Source organism: Zootoca vivipara, chromosome 13, assembly GCF_963506605.1.
Source record: "Zootoca vivipara chromosome 13, rZooViv1.1, whole genome shotgun sequence".
Lineage (NCBI taxonomy): Eukaryota > Metazoa > Chordata > Lepidosauria > Squamata > Lacertidae > Zootoca > Zootoca vivipara.
In genome coordinates this window covers 11,341,868-11,364,954 of record NC_083288.1, presented here as the reverse complement: position 1 = coordinate 11,364,954, position 23,087 = coordinate 11,341,868, and the positions used below count along the sequence as shown (strand labels likewise).

General features: G+C 44.7%; 1 protein-coding gene and 1 non-coding gene across 3 annotated transcripts; both read right to left on the bottom strand.

The window, feature by feature from the left end:
• Window positions 1-897: 897 nt before the first annotated feature.
• On the bottom strand, window positions 898-23,056 carry PTCD3 (pentatricopeptide repeat domain 3). 2 transcript variants are annotated; one of them, XM_060282300.1, is made up of 24 exons: window positions 22,923-23,056; window positions 21,281-21,330; window positions 20,918-20,957; window positions 19,813-19,858; window positions 18,633-18,701; window positions 17,440-17,544; window positions 16,050-16,173; window positions 14,467-14,582; window positions 14,056-14,123; window positions 12,243-12,330; window positions 12,055-12,115; window positions 10,407-10,489; window positions 9,643-9,787; window positions 9,041-9,091; window positions 8,124-8,210; window positions 6,803-6,831; window positions 5,755-5,861; window positions 5,149-5,227; window positions 4,964-5,054; window positions 4,394-4,479; window positions 3,725-3,873; window positions 2,779-2,820; window positions 1,467-1,625; window positions 898-1,257 (listed from the first exon to the last, which is right to left on the bottom strand). In XM_060282300.1, exons 1-24 carry the CDS (start codon window positions 23,015-23,017, stop codon window positions 1,203-1,205), a joined length of 2,025 nt encoding a protein of 674 aa, XP_060138283.1. In that variant the 5' UTR covers window positions 23,018-23,056; the 3' UTR covers window positions 898-1,202. The 2 variants fall into 2 exon arrangements, with proteins under 2 accessions (XP_060138283.1, XP_060138284.1); XM_060282301.1 differs by lacking the exon at window positions 22,923-23,056 and adding an exon at window positions 21,988-22,906.
• LOC118077454 (small nucleolar RNA SNORD94) lies at window positions 10,592-10,736 on the bottom strand. The gene has a single exon (XR_004691645.1). It is a non-coding gene; the product is annotated as a small nucleolar RNA SNORD94 (small nucleolar RNA).
• Window positions 23,057-23,087: the final 31 nt, after the last annotated feature.

Here is a 23,087-nt window from a genome sequence, read left to right as displayed (position 1 = left end):
TCTTGCTTACTGGGCGCTGGGAGACTCCTGTGAGATCCCAGTGTGGAAAGTGCTTTTGCACCTTGCAAGTGTTTGCTTCGTGTGATTTCAGCTGGTGGCTAGCCACCAAGCTTGTAAAGATCATGCAAATTAAATGCATGTAAGTTGCAAGTGGTTTATTTTAAATTATATTAAACTACTGCAAGTAGTTTATTTTTATCCCACCCTCTTCATCTTATGAAGCTGAACGGTGGGAAATTGAGAACACATCTATTTCACACAGCGCATAAGTTATCAAATTAGACAGATTTATTAAGGATAAGGCTATTAATGGCTATGCACTACCTCCTTTAACAGAGACCACATGCCTCTGAAATCCAGTTCTTGGGATACACAACCAGGGAAGTGCTCTTTGTCTTGTTTGTGATTTCCCATAAGCAACAGCCTGGCCACTGAGAAAGTGGGACTAGATAAGCCTCTGGTCAGTTGCAGCATGACTCTTCAGCATGGCCCATGAGCTATATCCCCTTCCCAACAATGGCCAGGGCCTGCAGGGAGATGAATTGAACGTTATAACATAGGGGCTGGAAAAATACTGAGGGACACCCCCCCAAAAAAGGGGGGCAGAGAAAGAAGAACAAGGGCGAAATACTAGAATAAAAGTTGTGGAAAAGGCAAGGAAAATAGCAAATTAAAACCAGAGCACAAATCAGATTGAAAACACCACCATTCACATCTCCTTTGGGCAGGCGACTAAAGCAGCAGGAGGAAGCCTATACAGATTTCCAAGACGTGTCCCCACCTTGAGTAAACTTTAAAACACCACCCTGCACCTGGATGTCTCATGCACCAGCCTGAGAATCCCCACCAGGTACATATTGCCGCATATTCTGTCAAGATCATAATAACAAATAGGAAGCAAGAAAACTGCATTAAGCTTTATTTTTAACCATTTTTGTGGAGGCAATGGAATTGCTGTCTTTTTGCTCTGCTCCAGGTAGGAAATTCTAGCTTTCCAGAGTGAGGTGACATGCAAAGGGGACAAGTCTCCCCAACACAGGACATGCCTGAGGTTAATGCCCAGTACAGATTAGTCAGCAATCAGGACAGTGAATGTAAAATTAGCAACTCTACCAGGCGAAGTCCAGTATAGCCATTTTGACTGCCACATGCCAGATCAGAGGCAACCTTTTTTTCAGGAAAGAGGGGTCCCTTCCTGGCATCTATTCGCCATCACTGTTGTCACTGCTTTCTGCTGTCATATCAGCCAGAGCTTTCCTGTAAGGAAAATAGTAGAGAGGTCAAAGATAAAATTGTTAAGTGAGTATTATAAAGCCCCATCAGATTACTGGCACAACCCTCCTGTTGCTGGCAGAGCTGTGTCTTGAGTAAAAATGGTTAGAGGCAGGAGCAAGGTAAGAGGGAGTTGGGAGTGAAGACTGGACATTGCTTTGAACTCAAAAAGTGTTCATCCACACTTCACTCACCTTTGGTCTTCAGAGAGCTGGAATTCTTCCAGAGCTCTCCTGGCAAGCTTTGAAGTCGATTGTAAACTGAAGTCTGCAGCAAACTTTACTAGGTCAAGGGCCTGACTTGGCTCTTTGCTTTGCTTAATGCAGTTGAAGACTTCACCCATCACCAAATCACTGCATGAGAGAGAAAGAAAGAAGCATGGATTCTCCAATAGTATTCATGGTAAGGCTGCATTTAACACAGTATTCCCAAAACTACAATCTTAACTAGTTGGGGGGGGGGTTAAAAAATTCACAATTGTTTCTGACACAGGGCCACGTTTTTAAAATTTATTTCTTGACATATTTATATGCAAGTACCATTTGATACCAGTACCAAATGTACCCCTTTGCTGTCACCCCAAAGAAGTTAAGCCCCATATGCAAGCAGAGGTTTGGTCTATCCAAATAAAATGTAAACCTTCACTTCTTAAGAAGCTCTGTATGAAAGCTGGGACAAAGATTATACAGCAGATCTGCTGACAGGAACTCCCAGCTTGAGCTACGCTACCCTTGCATGAAAAGCTTGCTCATACAGTGCTAAGACATTCTTGCCTCAGCGCTCGGATGTTTTGGACTATACTATTGGCTGGAGCTAATGGGAGTTGGTAGTCCAGAAGATCTTGAAGGTACCAGTTTTCGGGAAAGCCAGGATCAAGGCTACAAAAATCCTAGGCATGAGGAAGTGGTTGTGGGTAGAAGAGCAGCAACAGTATATAATGGAATTTAGCGCTTTGTGCGGAAGGTGTTGCAACAGGAGTCTACTCCAGCTTTCACTGCAGTTTAATCTCCCCTATGTACAGGGAATCCCTGTACACTGTTTCAGATCCAAATATGTCTCTGCAAAGCACTCAAGATGCAGAAGTCTCTGCCTATCAGGTTTCAAGGTATTTAGTGGCAGATGCTAATCAAGGTGTAACATATAATTCTTCATACATGTCAATTGCTGTTTTCACTTTCAGTTTCCACCACAAGCAACGTGTAAAGAAATAAGGAAATTTTGTGATGTTGCAGCAGCTGCAAACACTTCATTATAGTATGCTTGTGAACATAACTCAAATCGAGAAGCCTTGGTGGTGGTGGTCGGGTTTGTCCTCCACATGTGGCAGAGCCTAGCAGAAAGCACCATTCGGAAAGAGTTAACTAAGGGATAAAAGGGGCTGGGTTTTTTTAGGTCTATATGTGGGGCAGAAATAATGAAAGAAGAGGGACAGATTTAAAGTATGCCTTATCTCTTATACAGTAAACAACAGTAGCATTGGGACATTTGCGCAGTAGATGAACTTACCTGGGGATTCGATTGTGTTTCTTAAACAGCTGCAGCATGTTCCTATTTGGAGAGAAAAATTCTGAATAGCACAGATTTTTTTTTTTAAGTTCTGTTCTTAAGGAGGGGATTAGAACTGTTTCAGTCCTTAGATCAGACCAACCAATTTCTCATCAACCCCTACTGCAAAAAAATGCATTCGGTCAAAAAGGAACTATGCCTGTGAAATACAAATTCTGAACCTAGGAAGGTGCTAATGCCCTTTTCAATTGTACACATCTTGAATTTTGTTTAGCACTTAAGTCAAAAGAATGTGAAAGTCATGTTACTAAAGTAAAACATGATGCATTGAAGGTCCCTTCAATATAAGCAACATCGTTTTAAGTATTAAATCACAGAATCCTATAGGGTGGATGGCCATGGCTTTCCCAAAATGGCCTAATATGTGCAAATAAACCAAATGTCATAAAGACACTGCAGTCCCCACTGTGCCTAATTGTTCAAAAGGAAACACAAGCGCCTCAAACTCCCTGGTATCTTTTCACCGTTCTGCAGATTTTGGGAGGTGGCAAAATCTAAGTTACAGACAAATTCTTGAGCTTGCAAAACTGTTACATTAGTCACATATTTCTAAACCACAACAAAAAGAAAGCATTTAAACCAGTGTTTCTCAACCAGTGTGCCTCCAGATGTTTTGGGACTACAACTCCCATCATCCCTAGCTAGCAAGACCAGTGGTCAGGAATGATGGGAGTTGTAGTCCCAAAACATCTGGAGGCACACTGGTTGAGAAACACTGATTTAAACTACCTGTGACATACTACTTGATCAATTTTTGTAGGGAAGATCAAGGCAGTTAACACATGAATGTCACTTGAGTTAAATATTAACTGAAACATGAAATATGATACAAATAAGCTTACAAATGTTACATTGGTCACCAGTGAATTACCCTTGCTTTACTTACCAGGCTTCCCGCATTCGCCCAGCCCTGGCAAACAATATAGTACAATTACCCAGCGAAGTGACTGTCCATTCTAGGGGTGTTTGTCTCCTTTCCTGTGCCTCATAGATAGATTTTATATCTTTAGCACAGTCAGCAAATGCTACTCGAGTCTGAAAAATATTAGACAAACCAAAATGTTTTAAGCTCACAAAGGCAGAGGAAGCTACACAGGCGTCTTTTTATACTGTAGCTTTTAGAAACCGACTCATTCAAGTAAATTCACTTTTTACCTAATGAATGAATAAGTAGGAAAAAAGTGCAAAAAGTTCTGGGCATACTGCAGAAAATATCTTCCCATTAAGCTTTTAGCAATAGTGACTAGCAACTCGCCAAGAGAAGCTACTGAAATATACCAATGGTATATTGAAATATATCCAGAGTTGCATTTCTCCCAGACTCTGTGGTAAAAGCCTTAGCCTACCTGTTTTTGCTGGGCTTTTAGTAGCTGACTGGCTTGGGTAACTTCAGCGTTTTTATTCAAGCTACTTATGCAATTTATGAGAATTGTTTAAATGCTTTTATTTTGTAGTATGTTTCAATATTACAATATGCTATTGTAAATTATGCTGTGACTGTTTTTGGTCCAGATGATCCAACTCTCCACACTGCAAGAATCTCACCTAGACTCACCTCTGGAGGCTGCGTATCTCTGGCCATGAGGGCCAGAACCTCTTCTGTCATAGCAGATCTGCGGCCATGTCCAAGCTGCTTGATATCTGTGCAGGGGTGGGGTAAAAAGCAATCAGAAATGAAGCCATGAAAAGCGGCTTCCTGCCCATCAATCCCAGTGGTTTTGCTGTAGGCCACATTTTAAAACTCCCATTATTCTAGCAGTATTTGCATCCCACTCTAATAGCAAAGAACAGATGAACTTTACCACTAAGCTAATGGGAAATCTTTTGAAACTAACACCCAACTCATCTGAAAGTGCAGCAGCATCTGGGAGCAGGGGTTTTTCTTTTCTTTTACATTACTATGTACAGTGTAGATAGAAATGTAGAAGTAATCTTTTTCACTGCCAAAAAAAAAATGTGATTGGAATTATCTTAAGGAGAAGCAAAGAGGGTAACTTCCCCTCATCAGGCTGGTGACACCAAACAGTGGGTCTCATCAGATCAGATCTTCAAAGTTTGGTGACTCTAAAAAAGTTAAAACCAACTAATGTATATTGAAATAAATAGAACACAAAAATGTATTAACCTTTCCAAATCTGGGGAATCATTTCCAAATGGTTCGCTGTGTCCAATGCATAAAGAAGCTCCAGCATCCCTTGAGAGTTTGGGTAAAACATCTGATGAAACAAGCAAAATATTTTGGTCCACTACAGTTTCAACGTAACTGGTTTTTTTAAAAAAAAGCTGTAAAGTCGACACACTAATACTTACTGATGGGACCAGGTCTTTATACCACTTCATTACAACGTCAAGCTGTTCCATCATGCACAGCAGGTTAAAAAACCTTCCACTGTAGCGAGAGGAGAAAAATAAAATAAGCAAAAACCCAGCACAACTTGAAATTTCAAAAGCTTGTAATACAGGATATGTAACAACCTCAACACTTAATATTAAGCTTATGCGGTTTGCCTATCCAAGTTAAAATGGGCCGCTCACATAACCTGACCTATTCAACTGGCTTGGTGGAACCAGGACAGCTTGTTTTGCTTTCTAGAAACTTGCAGATAAGGGATCAAGCCAGTTGTGATCGGGAGAGCGTTCCATGAGAAAGGGGGTTCAAAAGACAACTCTTTTCAACATTTCTTTGTCCCTGTTACAATTTCACTGTCTCAAAACAGAAGAGACTCAAAGTATGGCCTCTCCCATGAGGAACTGCTTCCTATTATGTCCCCCAAAGTATTATGTCCATATAAAATGCTTTCATTCCAAAAGCGAACATCTTCAACTGAGCCTAGAAGTGCAATTGCTTCCAAACTGACAGCACGTATTCTCATCTTCCTGTTCCTGTAACCCCAGGAAGCACCAAACAATAAATACCAGTAAGCAGTCTGCTGGCCCATGTCTCCCAACATTTTCCTGTTCTCTCCTGTCTCCACCACTCTATGTAGCTCATAGGCGAGCTGAAGATCCTTGAGGTCCAGGCACTGCAATCAAGGCACATAGCATGAGCACTCATATGAAAGACATGCAGCACCCTGACACACAGCGCACCACATAAAAGCTCCCCGCACTTTCATCAGCAAGCAAAGAAGGGAATTCCCAAATGATTATGAAACGCCAAGACATACCAGCCACCCCAAACTGCAAGGGTAAGAAAGAAGATTCAGATGAGCTAGAAGGAGCTATCTTTTTATTTCCTTGGATCAGCAGGGCACCAATAGTTGTAACAGGAATTTGGGTGGTATATTACCATCCATTTACCAATCTTGACGTCGGGAGGAACCCATATTTGGTCCCCAAGTGCCCTGCAGTTAAGGGCAAATGACTGTGTTTGAAAAGCAATTGTGCTCCCACATCAAATGTGGAACATCAAAATATGAAACCTGCTTTAGGAGAGTTTGATCCCAATTCCCACCATCCCCGTATAATCAAACTCTGCTACAACGTTGCATCCAACTTTGGAAGCCGAATCTGCTTCATGTCCATTTAGGCTACCGGTATTTGTTCCAATACGGGTAAGTTAAAGGGCATAATGGAGCATCACAAGGAATCATGGATTGTAAAATCAAACCAAAAAGTTGAAGGAAAAGAAAGAGGTACATGTGGAAGAATTGTGCAGCTGTGGATAAAGAGGAATCTGAGTAGCGGAACAGATTTAGAGGTGGGTTTTTATATATATGTAACTATAAACTAATCCAGGCATCCCCAAACTTTGGCCCTCCAGATGTTTTGGACTACAATTCCCATCATCCCTGACCACTGGTCCTGTTAGCTAGGGATCATGGGAGTTGTAGGCCAAAACATCTGGAGGGCCGCAGTTTGGGGATGCCTGAACTAATCAAAGGAATTCACAGGTACAGTAGCTAGAAAGCCATTACATAATAGACAATTAAGTGTTAAGAAAGCAGGAACCAAATCCACTTACTATTCTCATAGCACTTGAAAAAAAGTTGCCTGAAAAAGAAGAAATAGGAAACAATGTTAGTCTTCAACATCCAGCAGTGCAGAAGATAGGCACATCTGTTGGGCTTCCTAGCATTACTGTAATAAATTTGAACAGCTAAACAAACTGCTGTCTAAAGCAATAGAAGTCTGGTGAAACTGTTCTTTAAGCCAAGGTAATATCTAAGATCATATCTACATGGCAAACTACAAGCTTTATACTATTTTACGGCTTTGACCACAGAATGGCCAAGTGCTGAGAATTCAGGGTAAAAGAATCCTAGTCCTCGCTCCCAACTACTACTACCAGGTTTTCCTGGGAGGAGGAGACAACTCAAAACTAATTTGATCATAGCGTAGACCCCTCCCCCCAATGAGATATATAATAACCTGTTAACACTTAACAGAATAACAAAGGCAGCTGCTACCCACCATGAGGGCACTTTTAAAATGAGCAGCCTTCAACTAAGCTGGGTGAGATACGGTCAGGGAGCCAGCCAGCAATAAATCACATGGGGTACATGAAATTGACTCTAATGAGCACAGCAACTCTTCTTGGTAGGTCTTGCCCCTATGGGGCAGTTGTGGAGTCTAAAGATCCCCGCACTCCCACAGCTGTCCAAGTCTCCTCCTCTCCTGGGTCCTTCGCAAGCAACCTTAGACTACACTGCCTGTTCCTGCTCCTCCCTCTTCTGGTCCTGGGAGATTGGGGGGGGGGAGGGAAGCTTGTCAAAGTAGGAGGGGGGAGACCCCTGGCTTCTTCACTGGCCCAGCTCTTCTCTGCCTCTTGGCCTCCCTCCTTTCCTGCTTCAGCTTCTAAACTTCTCTCTGCCACAGACTCTCCCCGCTCACTAAACCCTGTTACCCCTTCAGCTTCCACACCTCTTCTTCCAGTTTTCTCCCTCTGACCACTCACTGCCATCCCACCGCCACTTCCCAGGCTCTGAGCCTTCTTCCCTTGGGGGTTCCCCAGCTGGTGCCTCCCACCATTCTTCTGGGCAGCCAGTCCAGGACAGATACCATACTAAACAGGCAAGATGACCTAGATGAGGGCAGCACAAGCCCACCAAGAAATCCTTGCATGTTATCCACATATATATTATTGTGTGTGTGTGCATGGACTAGATGGCTATTTTTATAGACCCACAACAAATTGTGAAGAACATAGCCCTAATATTTTATTTTGCATGGAAAACTGATCATTAGCCCACCTCTCACATAAAGTTTTAAAGGCAATCCCCCCCCCATTCATGTTACTCCCACATAATGCAAGACCACCACAGAATATAGGAGGGAATTCATACCATCGTCTGGGTCCTGTGGGTAAAAACTCTTTCCCTTAATCTCATCCATTACATCATAGATAATTTCTGTTTCGGCTCGAGAAGATGCTGTCATGGAATAACAAGACACACCGTGGCACCATTAAGAACACACATTCAGTAGACAGATTCTACAACACGTAATCCATATTTGGTGCTGAGGATTGCTGCAGGGCACAGCTGGCCAAGAAGGCAATACTAACTACACTTTCAGAATGCTGAATGAGAATGTGATTGCTGTAGCAACCAGTCCTTCCACCTCACAAGGTTTCGGGACAGTCAAATGCCAAGAAGGGCCTTCAGAGTTGCCAAAGCGCCCGGCAATCTCCTGTTAATAAGAGGGGCAGAATTATCAACAGCTTTCCCACTGCGCCCTGGTAACACACATAATAGTTTTATACCTTAATTGACAGTACTGGACAAATCCTCTAGAGAAACTAGTTTGCAGGACGACTCACAATTTCTCCAATAAGTGCTATAAACACCATACATTCTGGATGCAATTTTTTTCTTTTTCTTTTTTTGAGCCTCACAGCAGGGCAACATCACTCAGATGCCTCTTCGGTTAAACAGATCTATGCTGTAGCCCATGAAGAAGGGTCAGAATGCAGGAGTCGTGTGGGGGAAGATTCCTGTGTTTAGCGCAAAGCCAGAAGGAGCTTCCAACCCAGCACCTAGGAGGGCTGCGGTTCAAATGTCAAAAGACTACAGCAGGCATCCCCAAACTGCGGCCCTCCAGATGTTTTCGCCTACAACTCCCATGATCCCTAGCTAAGAGGACCAGTGCTCAGGGATGATGGAAATTGTAGTCCAAAAGATCTGGAGGGCCGAAGTTTGGGGATGCCTGGACTACAGAAACAAATTGACTAGATAATTGTTCTAATTTAGGAATCACATACCTGGTTTATAAAAGACGCCAAGAAGATGGTCAAATGTTGCAAGACTAGGCTCTAAAAACAAAGAAAGAGGCATATACTGAACTAGCCAATTCTGACGATGTGGCCAAGATACAAAAATCCATTAATCCATATTCTACTCACTTGAGTACCCCCTAATAGAAACTGAAACTGCACCCAGAATTCCAGTTTTGTTGAGCAGGTAGTGTGTGTGTGTGAACTACATGAATCTCGTGTATGCAGTCCCTACATCAGGGGTCACCAACCTACGGCCCAGGGGCCAGATAAGGCCCGAGGCACTTGTTTATCCGGCCCGTGGCGACCCCTCGCTGCCGCCCGCCTCCCGCTCTTACCAGTGTGGCGCAGTGACCCACCTCCGGGTCAGAGGAGCACCGGAAATAGCATGCGCACGGGCCTCCTGCGACCCGGAAGTGCACCAGAAATAGCGTGTGCACACGCGTATGGGTGTGTGCTCCCCCGCCCGCCGCACAATTGTTGCTCAATACACTGGCCCGAGGCAAGGAAAGCTTGGAGGCCCCTGCCCTACATATTCACCACTTGAGAAGCTGTGTTGGGACAATCTTAACAGACAGCTGAGAACTTACTTATATTTAGTGCCTTCATCTCATTTAGTGTGCTAAGAGCCAGACTCTTGCCAAAGGCACCACACCACCGTAGAGTCTTCAGGGCAGAATTAAAAGTGAGTAGATTTGGCTGTATCTTCTGTTGAGCCATTTGGTTCAGCAAGTCCTATTAACCAAGATGAAACAAAGCAAGCACTGGACTGAAGCTTTTATAAAGATGCAGGGATTTACCTCCCTGCCACCCACACACACATAAAGCAAGGGTTGAAATTTAGGCCTCTTTATAATCCACCTTAGGGACCCAGGTGGCGCTATGGGTTAAACCACTGAGCCTAGGGCTTGCTGATCAGAAGGTCGGCGGTTCGAATCCCTGTGACGGGGTGAGCTCCCGTTGCTTGGTCCCAGCTCCTGCCAACCTAGCAGTTCGAAAGCACGTCAAAATGCAAGTAGATAAATAGGAACCGCTACAGCGGGAAGGTAAACGGCGTTTCCATGTGCTGCTCTGGTTTGCCAGAAGCGGCTTTGTCATGCTGGCCACATGACCTGGAAGCTATATGCCGGCTCCCACGGCCAATAATGCGAGATGAGCGCGCAACCCCAGAGTCGGTCACGACTGGACCTAATGGTCAGGGGTCCCTTTACCTTTATAACCCACCCTGAGTCCCACGACCACCCTGAATATTGCCTAATGATGAAAGGGTGGGATAGAAATTCACCGAAATAAATATTTGGCATGGCAAAGATACTGTACATTAAAAGCTCCTGAATTAGTTATTACTCCTTACTTCAACAAGTCCCCATCTTTCAGTGTACTTTTCCCGCACTTCTGAAGCTGCTACGATTAACGCATTGAAGGTGTGAACATCAGCTGGAAGAAATGAAAAGTTGTGTTTTAAGCAACTGTACTGAACAGCATGTGCTTTCTTCGTATTTGGCTTTACCCCCAACCCCAACCCCCCCGATTTGTAAGGCAGCTCAGTGTAAGGCGAAATTCTCTTGCAAGCCCGTTTCCAGGAAGCCAGCCACACGCCAGCGACACCGGAACGCAGATAGCTCACAATCAGCTCCCATGATCTAGCTGAGGTCCGTACCCCTGCGCCAATCATCATTGCTGCAAACGGAAACCCAGAGTGTCAGAAAGGCAGGCATCCATCCAAGCACCGCCCAAAGGGAGAAAAATGTATGTGCATGAAATGTGGCCATATATTTCAGGTAACGTGGCATGACACACAGGGGGAAGGGAATATGAAGGAATGTCCCACTCATACCAAAGCACACTGAGGTCCAGCTCTGAGGGCCTTCTGGTGGTTCCCTCCCTGCAAGAAGTGATTTTACAGGAAACGAGACAGAGGGCCTTCTTGGTAGTGGCACCCGCCCTGTGGAACGCCCTCCCATCAGATGTCAAGGAAATAAACAACTCTCTGACTTTTAGAAGACATCTGAAGGCAGCCCTGTTTAGGGAAGTTTTTCATGTTTGATGTTTTATTGTGTTTTTAATTTTTTGCTGGGGGCCACCCAGAGTGGCTGGGAAAACTCAGCCAGATGGGCAGGGTATAAATAATAAATTATGATTATTATTGACTTAATACGGGGTGCTGCTGGATCAGAACAAAGGCCTATCTATCCCAGCATCCTGAAGCCAACCAAATGCCCATGGAAAGCCCCCAAAAGGCATTCTTCCCACATGCCATTCTCAGCATGTAGGAAGAATACTGCCTTCTGAAAGTCCATGAATTTGTCCAATCCTCTTGCACTGCATGTACTACAAAGGCAGGACCAAGTCATTAGGTGTACAGTTTCAACAATGTGATGTGTGGAATATACAGTGTTTCTCCTAAAATAAGACGTGCCTCTAAAATAAGCCATGGCACGATCTTTTAAAGGCAAAAAAATATAAGACATCCCCCCCCCAATAAGACATGTTGGGGGTACCAGTACCTACCCGACCCAGCGGGAGCCGGCAAATGCAGCAGCGTGCGCCGCGCCGAGCCCCAGCCCAGCGGGAGCCCCAGCACAGCGACGTGCCAAGCTCCGACTGAACGGGCCCCAGGACCCGGCAGCGGGTGGTGCGCGAAGCCGCAGCAGCCGGCAGGAGCCGGCAGCAGCCCCAGCCGCGCCGCACCGCGTCAAGCCCAGGGACCCAGCAGTGGGCTCAGCGGGCGGCGCGCGAAGTCGCAGCAGCAGGCAGGAGCCGGCAGCAGCCCCAGCCGCACCGCACCGCGTCAAGCCCAGGGACCCAGCAGTGGGCTCAGCGGGCGGCACAAGAAAGCCCCGTACCATACTTACAGTAACAATGCTGTACCATGCTTAATAAAAAATAAGACATCCCCCGAAAATAAGCCGCGATGTGTTTTTTTATAGGAAAAATAAATATAAGACGTGTCTTATTTTAGGAGAAACACGGTATGTATAATTGAAAGCCATAGAACTTACCCTTAAGTCTGTTATTCAATAATTCAGTGTACATGTCAAAAGCTTTTGCAGCTGCTCTATGCTGAAACGATAATTGTGGGGGGGGGGAGTGTTAGTTTTTTAGAAGTAGAATAAACTTAGGAAAATCAATATATTAATCTGGAGAAATAGCAGAAGCAAGTGCGGAATAAATAATGTTACAACTATACCTTCACCATTCCTCTGATCATTGTACAATATGAATGTGCATTTTTTTCTGGCATTAGGTTAAATATTCTTTCGGCGTTATTGTTCTCCCTGTTAATTGGAAAACATTACTTGTATCAACGCGATTTATATCAATATACTTTTACACCTTCTCAAAAGCATGTACACTGCGTCTTGTTTTTTTTGGTAAGCCATATCAGGTTTTTTTTTATTAAAATCCAAACTTAGTTGGATTGAACCCATTGTTGTGCAACATACAATATGACCTCAAAATCAGGAACTGCAAAGACTATACATTTCAGGGAACATGGATAAAAATCTGCAAATACATGGCACCAAATCTGCAAATTTAGACACCATGGCACAGATGGTCAATCAAGTATGAGTATCGTCATGCTGCTGCTGCTCTACCATGTACCTGAGGACATGAAACGGCTGTCCTGCTGTACACTCAGTGCACACATTTTTATGAGTATATGCCAAACTGTCTTTCACAATTCCCGCAGAAAAGTATCCTTAATATTCAACCATCACATCTGCACCTCTAGGGCATTTCAGGGATGTTATACATATTTTTTTTTTAAGCCTGCTCACATTTCGCTCACAGTTCCGTGGATCAGAATTGCATCTGATTGCTTGGAAATCAAAAAGAAATTTGCAAAACTTGATGAATTGTAGCATGAATTTTAGTTTTTACTTGTTTGGATTTTCCAATTTAAATGAAGTTGCATTGTTCCCACGCCCTGAAATCTTTGGATAAGGGGAAGACTATAAACATTTTAAATAAATAAAATTGGATAAAGGGAAGACTATAAACATTTTAAATAAATAAAATTGGGAATTTATTCTGAGAATTAAACAGTACACCATGCTTATACTCAGCTACCTACCACTATGTGGTCTGAACATTCCTCACCCCACAATTACGGTAATCTTTTTTTTGAAAGGGCTAAACGGCATAGAAAACATATTCTGGACTATCTGCCAGGGGACCACCAGGGGTCAGCGGAGAGTCCAGGAAGTCTGGCCAAGGGCTCTCCGATGCTGACAGATGCCAGCGTCTTGCACATAGCTGCCAAGTCTCCCATTTTTCGTGGGAAACCCCCGGATTTTAATCCATTTCCCACTGTTTTCCCGAATAGAGAAAAATCCCGGAAATCCCCTGAATTTCCTACCTGCCAGGGGGATTCCATTTCGGGTGCCGCTCTGCCCATGCCTGGGCGCCGGAAATCGGGCAGAGCGGCACCAGAAGTTGCTTCTACGCATGCCCGGACATGTGTAGAAGTGACTTCTGGTGCCACGCCGCTGCTGATCCCACATTTTTCAGCGGGAGACTTGGCAGCTATGGTCTTGCAACATCCTTCGGAGGGTAGTACTGAGGCTCAGACCCTTGAGGATGCTAGGGCTCCAGAGGGAAGGTGGCAGGGGGTGGACCAAAGCGCTCAAGAGAGGGAGCCTCCAGAGGAGATAGCACCAGCCCCTCAGCTGAGCAGCTCTGGTGGGGAGAGCGTGCCACCAGCCCCATCACCCCAACAATGAAGGGGGGGGGGGAAGAGGGACCAGAGGAGGAGGTTCAAAGTGCCGTGGCAGAAGTCACGACGGGGGGGGGGGGTGCTTCCGGATTCTGATTCGGAATAGGGCAGTCATGGATTTTGATGCTCTGTCATGTACATATGTATATAATAAAACTCTGTAAAAACCAGCCAGTTTGGAGCCTTTTACTCATGAGGAAGCAACCAGCATCATTACACTATCAAATAAGAGTACAGATAAATATATAGTAACTACGGTAGGAACTGGTGTCATTTTTCATACCTCCACTTAAGCCCACGGCTCCCATTCTGCCAGTTTCTCCTTTTTTTTCTTTCTTCTGAAGCTTCCTCCTACAACGAGATTTCCAGATCAGTCTTACTACGGTAGCATGCCAGAATCACCACTGCAACCAAAAGCTTAGAAAGCTTTTTTATCCAAGTTAGCATGCAGGACTGGCACAAAGAGTAATGAGACAGCTAGATATCTTGCCGGCAGTTTTAATGTTTCCCCCTCAAGTGGAAGTTGGCAGGAGTTCCTATGGAAATCTGTGAAAAGGTGGGTGCTTTCTTCCCTCTCGAGCACTCCATCTCTGAGATTACAGACATATCACAGTAATTTAGAAATACCCTGATCTTATTTTAAGTCCTATTTTCTGGAGTGAAACAACATCCATCCTCTAACATGCTTGCTTACCGGTTGTTCCAATTCGCTGCTATTTTCAGTGGAGTTCTGCTGATCAGGTTCTCTATCACCATAAAAACATAGGAGATCGAGAAGGCTGTTTGATGTCTCCAGAGATACAGAAGTTCCTGCAGATGGGGGGGGGGGAGTGGAAGTCAGGTTTCTAGCTAGCTCACATGTGCATTTACATCACTTGCCGCTCAATGTCTTTGAGCAGAACGTGTGAACTGTCTTTATGGACAAGTATCTTCTTTAAAAGGGACCCAGGTGGCGCTATGGGTTAAACCACGGAGCCTAGGGCTTGCTGATCAGAAGGTCGGCGGTTCGAATCCCTGTGACGGGGTGAGCTCCCGTTGCTTGGTCCCAGCTCCTGCCAACCTAGCAGTTCGAAAGCACGTCAAAATGCAAGTAGATAAATAGGAACCGCTACAGCGGGAAAGGTAAACGGCGTTTCCATGTGCTGCTCTGGTTTGCCAGAAGCGGCTTTGTCATGCTGGCCACATGACCTGGAAGCGATACGCCGGCTCTCTCGGCCAATAATGCGAGATGAGCGCGCAACCCCAGAGTCGGTCACGACTGGACCTAATGGTCAGGGGTCCCTTTACCTTTACCTTATCTTCTTTTAAAAATAAATAAATCAGGCAATATAAAGTCCTGTGATGTAACAGCTGCAAATACGATGCAGTTATCAACATATGGACATGTGTCTGAACTATCCTTCAGATTTTGGTAATACTGCTCAATATAAAATATAAGCGGTTTACATAAGAATAAAAGTACAGCAACATTTAAAAAATGCCCTAAATCAGTAATCACTTTTAAATGCCAAGGTTTCCTGGACTCCGACTCTTAACTTTTTTTTGGTCTTGTACAGTGCTCAGTTTTATTTGTGACATCCAGCTGTGCTGCATTTTTATCTCATGTTAAATCTAGCTGTTAGGAATTTTTATTGAATATTGTTACATTTTTATTGTTTATGTAAACCACTTAAGAGGTTATTATATTAAGCAGTATAACCTCTGTTTATAAAACAGAGAAACATGCATTGCCACCTAATTATCAGGTGGAACTGCATCTCTGCTGCTGAATCAGACGACCTCCTAGGGCAGGCATGGCCAAACTTGGCCCTCCAGCTGTTTTGGGACTACAATTCCCATCATCCCTGACCACTGGTCCTGTTAGCTAGGGATGATGGGAGCTGTAGTCCCAAAACAGCTGGAGGGCCAAGTTTGGCCATGCCTGTCCTAGGGAATGATCCTGGCCCATAAACAGCTGCTGAAGCAGCTAGCCGCTGGTCTTCTATGAGTCAGAGCTTCCTCTCTGGGCTGTTGATGAAGGAGAAACTGTGATGGCCTGAACAAGCTGCCTCCCTTCCTCCTCAGTTCTCAAATGAATTTGCCTTTTTGTCAGACCTAGTGTTTTGGAGAATTTTTAGCAGAGAATACCTTAGTTCTACACCTCAGTATAGGAAACATCAACCACATTTCGTAACAGTTTCAGCCAGGGGCTCTAAATAATTTTACAGAGCAATCCTATGGAGTTCAGTATGCCCTTCGGCCAAGAAGCGTGTACAGAATTGCAGCTTTAGCTAGTACCTGCTTGCATGAGTTGATCATACATGTCCACTGAAGCTTTTAGTTTTCTGAAATGGATGTGATATTTAAGTGCATCCTCACCCACTTCCTCAGGTTGCAATGACAATTTTTCTGGCATGAGACACTAAAATAAGGGGGAAAGAAGGCAATTGTTTTCAGATGATCTAAAGCAGGCATCCCCAAACTTCGGCCCTCCAGATGTTTTGGACTACAATTCCCATCTTCCCCGACCACTGGTCCTGTTAGCTAGGGATCATGGGAGTTGTAGGCCAAAACATCTGGAGGGCCGCAGTTTGGGGATGCCTGATCTAAAGAAAAGAGAATTCATCAGTGCTTCCTCTAGTGTCTAATAATCATTTCTTTGGATCTGCAACAAAAGTGCAACAAATCCACTCCACCTTCCACACACCCCAGCCCCTTGTCTGTCTAGGAAAAAATGGAGGAATGATTGTACCCTTTATCGCTTTTTAATTTGCTTTGTTTTCAGTTTAAGTCCAGATTAGCATTTATAGCCAACACAGCAATACAGCGGTACCGCCGGTTGCGCACAGGATCCATTCCAGAGCTCCAGTTGGATCCTGAGGAATTTGCAACCAGAGGTTCCTGTTCTGCACATGCGTGCAGCGCGGTAGAGAATAAAAGTTTGGATTTGATATCCTGCTTAATAATAATAATAATAATAATAATAATAATAATAATAATTTATTATTCATACCCCGTCCATCTGGCTGGGTTTCCCCAGCCACTCTGGGCGGCTTCCAACAGAAAAATAAAATACAATAGTCTATTAAACATTAAAAGCCTCCCTAAACGGGGCTGCTTTCAGAGTTGGTACTCTAAGTTGGTACTCTACTTATCACTACCCTAAGGAGTCTCAAAGCGGCTAACATTCTCCTTTCCCTTCCTCCCCCACAACAAACACTCTGTGAGGTGAGTGGGGCTGAGAGACTCCAGAGAAGTGTGACTAGCCCAAAGTCACCCAGCAGCTGCATGTGGAGGAGCGGGGATGCAAACCCAGTTCACCAGATTACGAGTCTACTGCGTAGAGCGCTTCTATGCATGCGTGTACAGCGAAACTAGGAAAAATACTTCCGGGTTTGCTGCATTCGCATCCTGAAGGATATGCAACCAGAGGTGTGCGTATCCAGAGGTACCACTGTACTTGATGAGGCAAAGGCCAGGGCAAGGGTGTGCATGATTCTCTCTATCGTACTCCTGTCACAACTCATAGAAAAAGGTTTGTCTACGCAGGATCCTTCTACAGTAGATTCAAGTTCAGTTCTGCTAACTGTGTTCAAGACAATGGAATAATTTTACAAAATGCTCAGACACAGATGTTTTTCTTAGCAACAAGAATTGGTGTGTATGATAATAAAACCACAAAACTTACCGGTATGTGAGGTTCAGCTATGTCAATCTCAAAAAGCTTAGGATGTCTGTCAATAATAAATCTGGCTGCATTTTCCCCAGATTCTTTTGATAAGGAAAATAAACGCTAGAAAAAGAATGTATCCATATCATTTTCTTTACTAAAAGTAGAAGTTACCATTCACGATACTGCAGTTTCATAAAACCTACCAAAGGGCCTTTTCTCTCTCATTCTTACTATCATCAAGTAGATTTCCATTTTAAAGCTTTTACCATCACATTTCAATCATTATATATATTGTTTTGCAGGAAGCAGCAATGAGGTGCTGTTGGTGCTTTTTGCAAAAGCAAAAGAAAGCACCTACGGTATCTTTTTCTTCCCCAGAAACCAGGGATAGTCAGTTTAATATGAGCAGGGCTTTTGATGAAAACAAGTGGCGTTGCTCAATTTATTTATGAGGGGGCTTGCCACTAGATCTTGAACCCTGCGTCAGGGAATTTCTTTTACATTTGTTGATAATGTTAATAAAAGTCCGTATGAGAAATGGGTTGGGTGCAGGGGGGAGAGAAGTGATGAATATTTCTAGGTAGGGAATTTAAAGAGCGTTACCTCCCTACTCCTGCAAGATAAAAGCAGTAATTCTGGTTCTGTACCCAATGAAGCTTTCCTGTTATGTTCATGGGCTTCTACCTGCACAATGAGACTTTCTCTCCCCAAATCTGCTCCAGAGGGTTGAGGGGAAACCCAGAACAGGTTGGGAGGCACACGTGGAGAAAGTCCTGTTGTACAGGCAGAAGTCCTTGTGTTAACGGGGTGACTTTGGTGGATACAAGCCTCTGAAAATATATCACAGATGTTTAAGGAGTATGACTTAATACACAAATATTATATATAATGTGCAGGACAGGCAGACAGGCTGCCTACTCCATGCACCTGAGACCCCAAAACAACTTGTGCTAAGTGTTTTGTTACATGAAGAGTATTTTGGGGTGGGGGAGTAATCTATGAAGTGATCTGTCACAGAATTCAACACAAAACCAGCATTTCATCTTCAGACACAGCCCTAACAGTCCGCTTACTGTCAAAACACACTTCCATGAATGTAAGTGACAACAGAATCTTCCATGCATATAAAAGTGCTTATAACTGTGGATCAGGTTACTAAACATTTTTTTCTGTTTCTAGCAAAATCAGTTTTAAAGAGAGTTACTTACAAACTCAGTAGTGGTTCTAGGAGTAAGATAAGGGTCATCTTGAAACATGTAGTTAGGAGCTGTGGGATCCTGAATAAAGGAGGATGAAGCATTTAAATTGTAGCTTTTGCACCAACAAGATACATTACAGATTCGTCTTCCTGCATTGCTGAGGTTAAAAATCATGTCTAAGCATTTTACTTCAACACACACCGAAAACCTCTTCAATAAGTAAGGACTATTTTTACTATGCATTAACCATATATGCATTACACCAGAGGTTTTCCACCTTTTTGAGTCCACAGCTCCCTTGAACAACTACATTCTTTCTGTGGCACCCCTGTGGGGTTCAGGAGCCCAGTTATGTCACCTTTTGCCTGCAGAGCTGGCAGCCTCTCACTCTTTTTTGAACATCCTGTGGAGGGTTCCCTCAGCCTCCTCCCCTCTCCCCGGGAATCCTCTGGGCAGCTGCTTCTGCCACCCCTGGTCTCTGAGGTGCCTCCCTGCCCCGAATAAAGGTGCCTCCTCACACTGCTCCATAGGGGCCTGGGAAGCACCTGCTGGCCAGTCCCAGAGGCACCGTTCGGCTGCAGAGCTTGTAGCCAGGGCTGCGGCAACAAACGGCTGTGAAAAGCCTTTGGGAGGCAAAGACGCAATACAGAATCAGAGGAGGGAGGGAAGGAACGAGGGACAGAGGCCAGTATTGCCCACGGCACCCCTGACCATCATTCAAGGCACCCCAGGGTGCCATGGCACACTGTCTGAAAACCACTGCATTACACTATTTAGGGTGCCTTATTCATCCATAAAAAAATGCACCAATGCAGCAAGAATTTTGCCATTTGGCACTATTCAAAGGTTATCATTGTATCCTGCTCTGTTAGTGGTCTGTGCAGGAGAGCAGAAAATATGAGCTCTTGTGTGCTCCAAGCACATCAATCTAAACTGGTGCAAAAGTCCATTTGAGATCACTTCTGCACTCTTGATCTCGAAATTACTTTGTTGGAATAATATGCTTACTTCAGTTTGGATAGAATAATATGCACTATGCACACATCATGCCCTGTATCAGACAGTAGCATTAAAATCAATATTTGAAAACTTGGCCGGGGGGGGGGTAGTGATTTTTCACTGTTGGGAGAGTTCTACCGGGGGGACGGGGGACGGACCAAGCATTGTATCATTTCAAAAATGCACTTACCCTCTTTACAGTTGATGCAAGAGCTTGAAGAACTGCTAACTTATCCCTAAATTTAAGAAAATTAAATATTCAGTTTTCAGTACTGTATATAACTTATCATACTAAAGTGTTTCCGCTATGAAGTAGTGAAGCTCAGTATCTTGTTATGCAGTTCCAGAAGGTGGTGCCTCCTTGGCTTCTGCCCCATATTATCTCGTTCCCCCCCCCCCCTGCTTTTTAGTATCTATGTCAGGGTTGGGGAATCTTTCCGACTCCATGGGCCATAACCTTTACAGACTCTGCCTTGTGGGCCAAATGCAATAGATGGGCATGGCTCTGAATCTTCCCCTTCCTCTAGTCCCCAATCTAAAGAGGCTTAAAAGAACTGGAGGAGGCTCACAAAACCTTTTCCATGGCACCTTGTGATTCCCTTTTTAGCCTCTGAGATCACAAACTAAAAGCGAGTAGGGGGCAGACTTGGGGAAGGTTTTGCAAGTCTCCCTTCCGCTCCCGTTTTAAGACAGTGATGTCAGCTGAAGGGCAGATGGTTATGGTTTGGAGGGGGCAAATGGTCTTGCAGGCCAAATTGGGAACCCCTGGCAGGCCAAGATAGTCCCCATCCATTTTACAATAGCACACTATGGTCAGTGACCGAAATAAATCAATTCATTTTACAGTAGCTATACTTGTTTCCTCTTAACTTCCAGTAATGAGCGTTGCTTATTAGCTTTGACTCCTTAAATCAGGCATCCCCAAACTTCGGCCCTCCAGATGTTTTATACTACAATTCCCATCATCCCTGACCACTGCTCCTGTTAGCTAGGGATCGTGGGAGTTGTAGGCCAAAACATCTGGAGGGCCGGAGTTTGGGGATGCCTGCCTTAAATGATTTGGGAACAGGATACCCAAGAGACTGTCTCCTCCCATACAATTCTCCCAGCTTGTTAAGACAGGGATGGGAACCTGTCGCCCTCTAGGTATTGATGGACTGCAACTTCCATCATTTTCTGGCCATGTGGCTGGGGAAAATGGAGCTGGGGTCCAACAGCATCTGAAGGTTCCTCATCCCTTCTTTAAATTTCCCTAAATTTCTATTTAAAAAAAAGCATTAAACTAAACTACTCACCAGGTTTTCTTTCTTGGAAGAGAAATAATTCCTTTGTCAACTTTGAAAAGAACATTATTACAACTACATTAGTAAAGGATATGCATATTTGAATAGACTGCAACTATGAAAGCCTTAATTTGGCAAACAATTATTCATATACATAGTCACTTTGCCTGTATCAAAATCAAACTTTGCCAGTTCTACAAATAGCCCTATCCTAATTGCATTTACCGTACTCAGATGGAAGTCCAATTTTTTTTAAGCGAAGACATTTCCCCACGGAAATAAGCTTAAAATCACACACTTTTCTCAAGGAAGCACAGTAAACTTTTCACTATTTTAATTTTATGAGCTCAAAATTAGTCACAGAAATACTTGTACCTTCAAGATTAGGTGACTTTTTCTGAAGGGCTGCATTTCCTGAGCAGGGCCTACGGAAATCAAATGCATCCATGAAACATTTGACTGGATTCTTAAAAGCACACACACCGTCACTAACATTTTTGGACTAGTAGGCACACTTCAAATCTTCAGAGAGTGCTGAAGGCACCAGGCCCAAAATGACTATCAAGAAGGGTGTGTGGCATAACACAAAACTAGAGACAACCACCCCGAACAACCTCATGCTTACTATGGGAAGTCAGCAATGTCTTGTTGGTCTTTATTATGGAGATGACTCTCTCTCTCTCCCAAACACAGACACACAGAATGATCCTAGCAACAGGGAGCATTCATCAGCACCCAGAAAAATATACAAGATATATTTTTCTCATTTCACAGAAATCACTGGTAAAGTACCTGCCTATTATGCCCCATAACTTCCTTTCCAGGAGGGCTAGAGACTTGGTTCGAAGTTGTTACCGGCATCAATTTTTGTATCGGCGAAATTGTATTGGATATTGCAGAGTTGGACTACATTACCCTTCCAACTCTGCAATTCTATTATTCTAATATTCTAATACAAAGAAAGAGACCCCACCACAGAAAATACCCACACCTCTTAAGTTGCAGCAAAAAAAAAAATATTGTTCAACTGTCCACTTCCTCCACCCCTTCTCAACCCCAAAGCCAGCTAGATACAGACCCACCTTTTCCCTGCATCCAAACACTTGGGGTGGAGGTGGCCTTATTATTTCAACATCAGAGCATCTGCTTTGCACGCAGCAAGGTCCTGGGAGTGTCAATCCCGGGCATCTCCAGACAGAATCATAGAACCGTAGAGTCGGAAGGGACCCTAAGGGTCATCTAGTCCAGCGTTTCTCAACCACTGTGTGCCGCGAGACGCTGGCTGGTGTGCCACGACGTGCGGCGATGAGAAGGGCGATTTGCATTGTCACGTGCACAGCACTGACCCGCCGGAAAGCAATATTTGGCAAGTGTTTCTTACAGTCATAATTATAATATAGGGCGGCACAGAGTTAATTTTTTTAACTTTTTTAATGGTGGTGTGCCTCGTGATTTTTTTCACGGAACAAGTGTGCCGTGGCCCAAAAAAGGTTGAGAAACACTGATCTAGTCCAACCCCCTTACGATACAAGAAATCCCAACACACGGTCCCCCACCCAATGTGAAACCACACCGGACGCCGCTCAGGTTTGCAAATGCCCTAGTAGTGGTTTTATTGCCGGATCACTAGGGGGGCTAAGGAGAGACTCCTGCCTGAAACCCCTGGAGAGCCGCTGCCCGCCAGAGTAGTAGGCAACGCTGAGCTGGGTGGGCCAGTGATACGATTCGGAATACTAAAGCAGCTTCCTGCGCTCCTATAGCATCGCGGGTTCGAGCCCCACGTTGGGCAAAAAAAGAATCCTGCATCGCGGGGGGTTGGGCTAGATGACCACCAGGGTCCCTTCCGACTCTACCATTTTATCATTCTATGAGGGGGGAGCTCCGGCCTCTCCACCCCCCCCCCGGTCGCTTCGTCCTCGCCGTTGCTAGGGCGGCCTGTCCGTTGCCAATGAGGCCTGCCCACCTCCACTTCCACTCCCTGCCCGTTTGCTTCCTGCCCTTCGCGGCCTCGCCTCACCTGGCGCCCCTTCCCACCCCCGAGCCCGGCTGGCCCGCGTGCGGCAGCGGCCCACGGCGCGGAAAGCCCAGCCGCCTCAGGCACCGCGCCGCCATGTCCACGCTGCGCCGCCCTTCGCGGGGCGGAAAGGGAGGAGAAGCCGGGGAGGAAGTGGCGCTTCACTTC

Excerpts from the sequence above, each read along its gene's own strand:
- PTCD3 (XM_060282300.1), bottom strand. The coding sequence starts at position 23,017 with ATGGCGGCGCGGTGCCTGAGGCGGCTGGGCTTTCCGCGCCGTGGGCCG. Across the intron at positions 17,545-18,632 it reads CTAGAACCACTACTGAGTTT|CGTTTATTTTCCTTATCAAA; the intron begins GTAAGTAACTCT and ends TTCTTTTTCTAG. Across the intron at positions 8,211-9,040 it reads TGGCGTCTTTTATAAACCAG|CATCTTCTCGAGCCGAAACA; the intron begins GTATGTGATTCC and ends ATTCCATGACAG.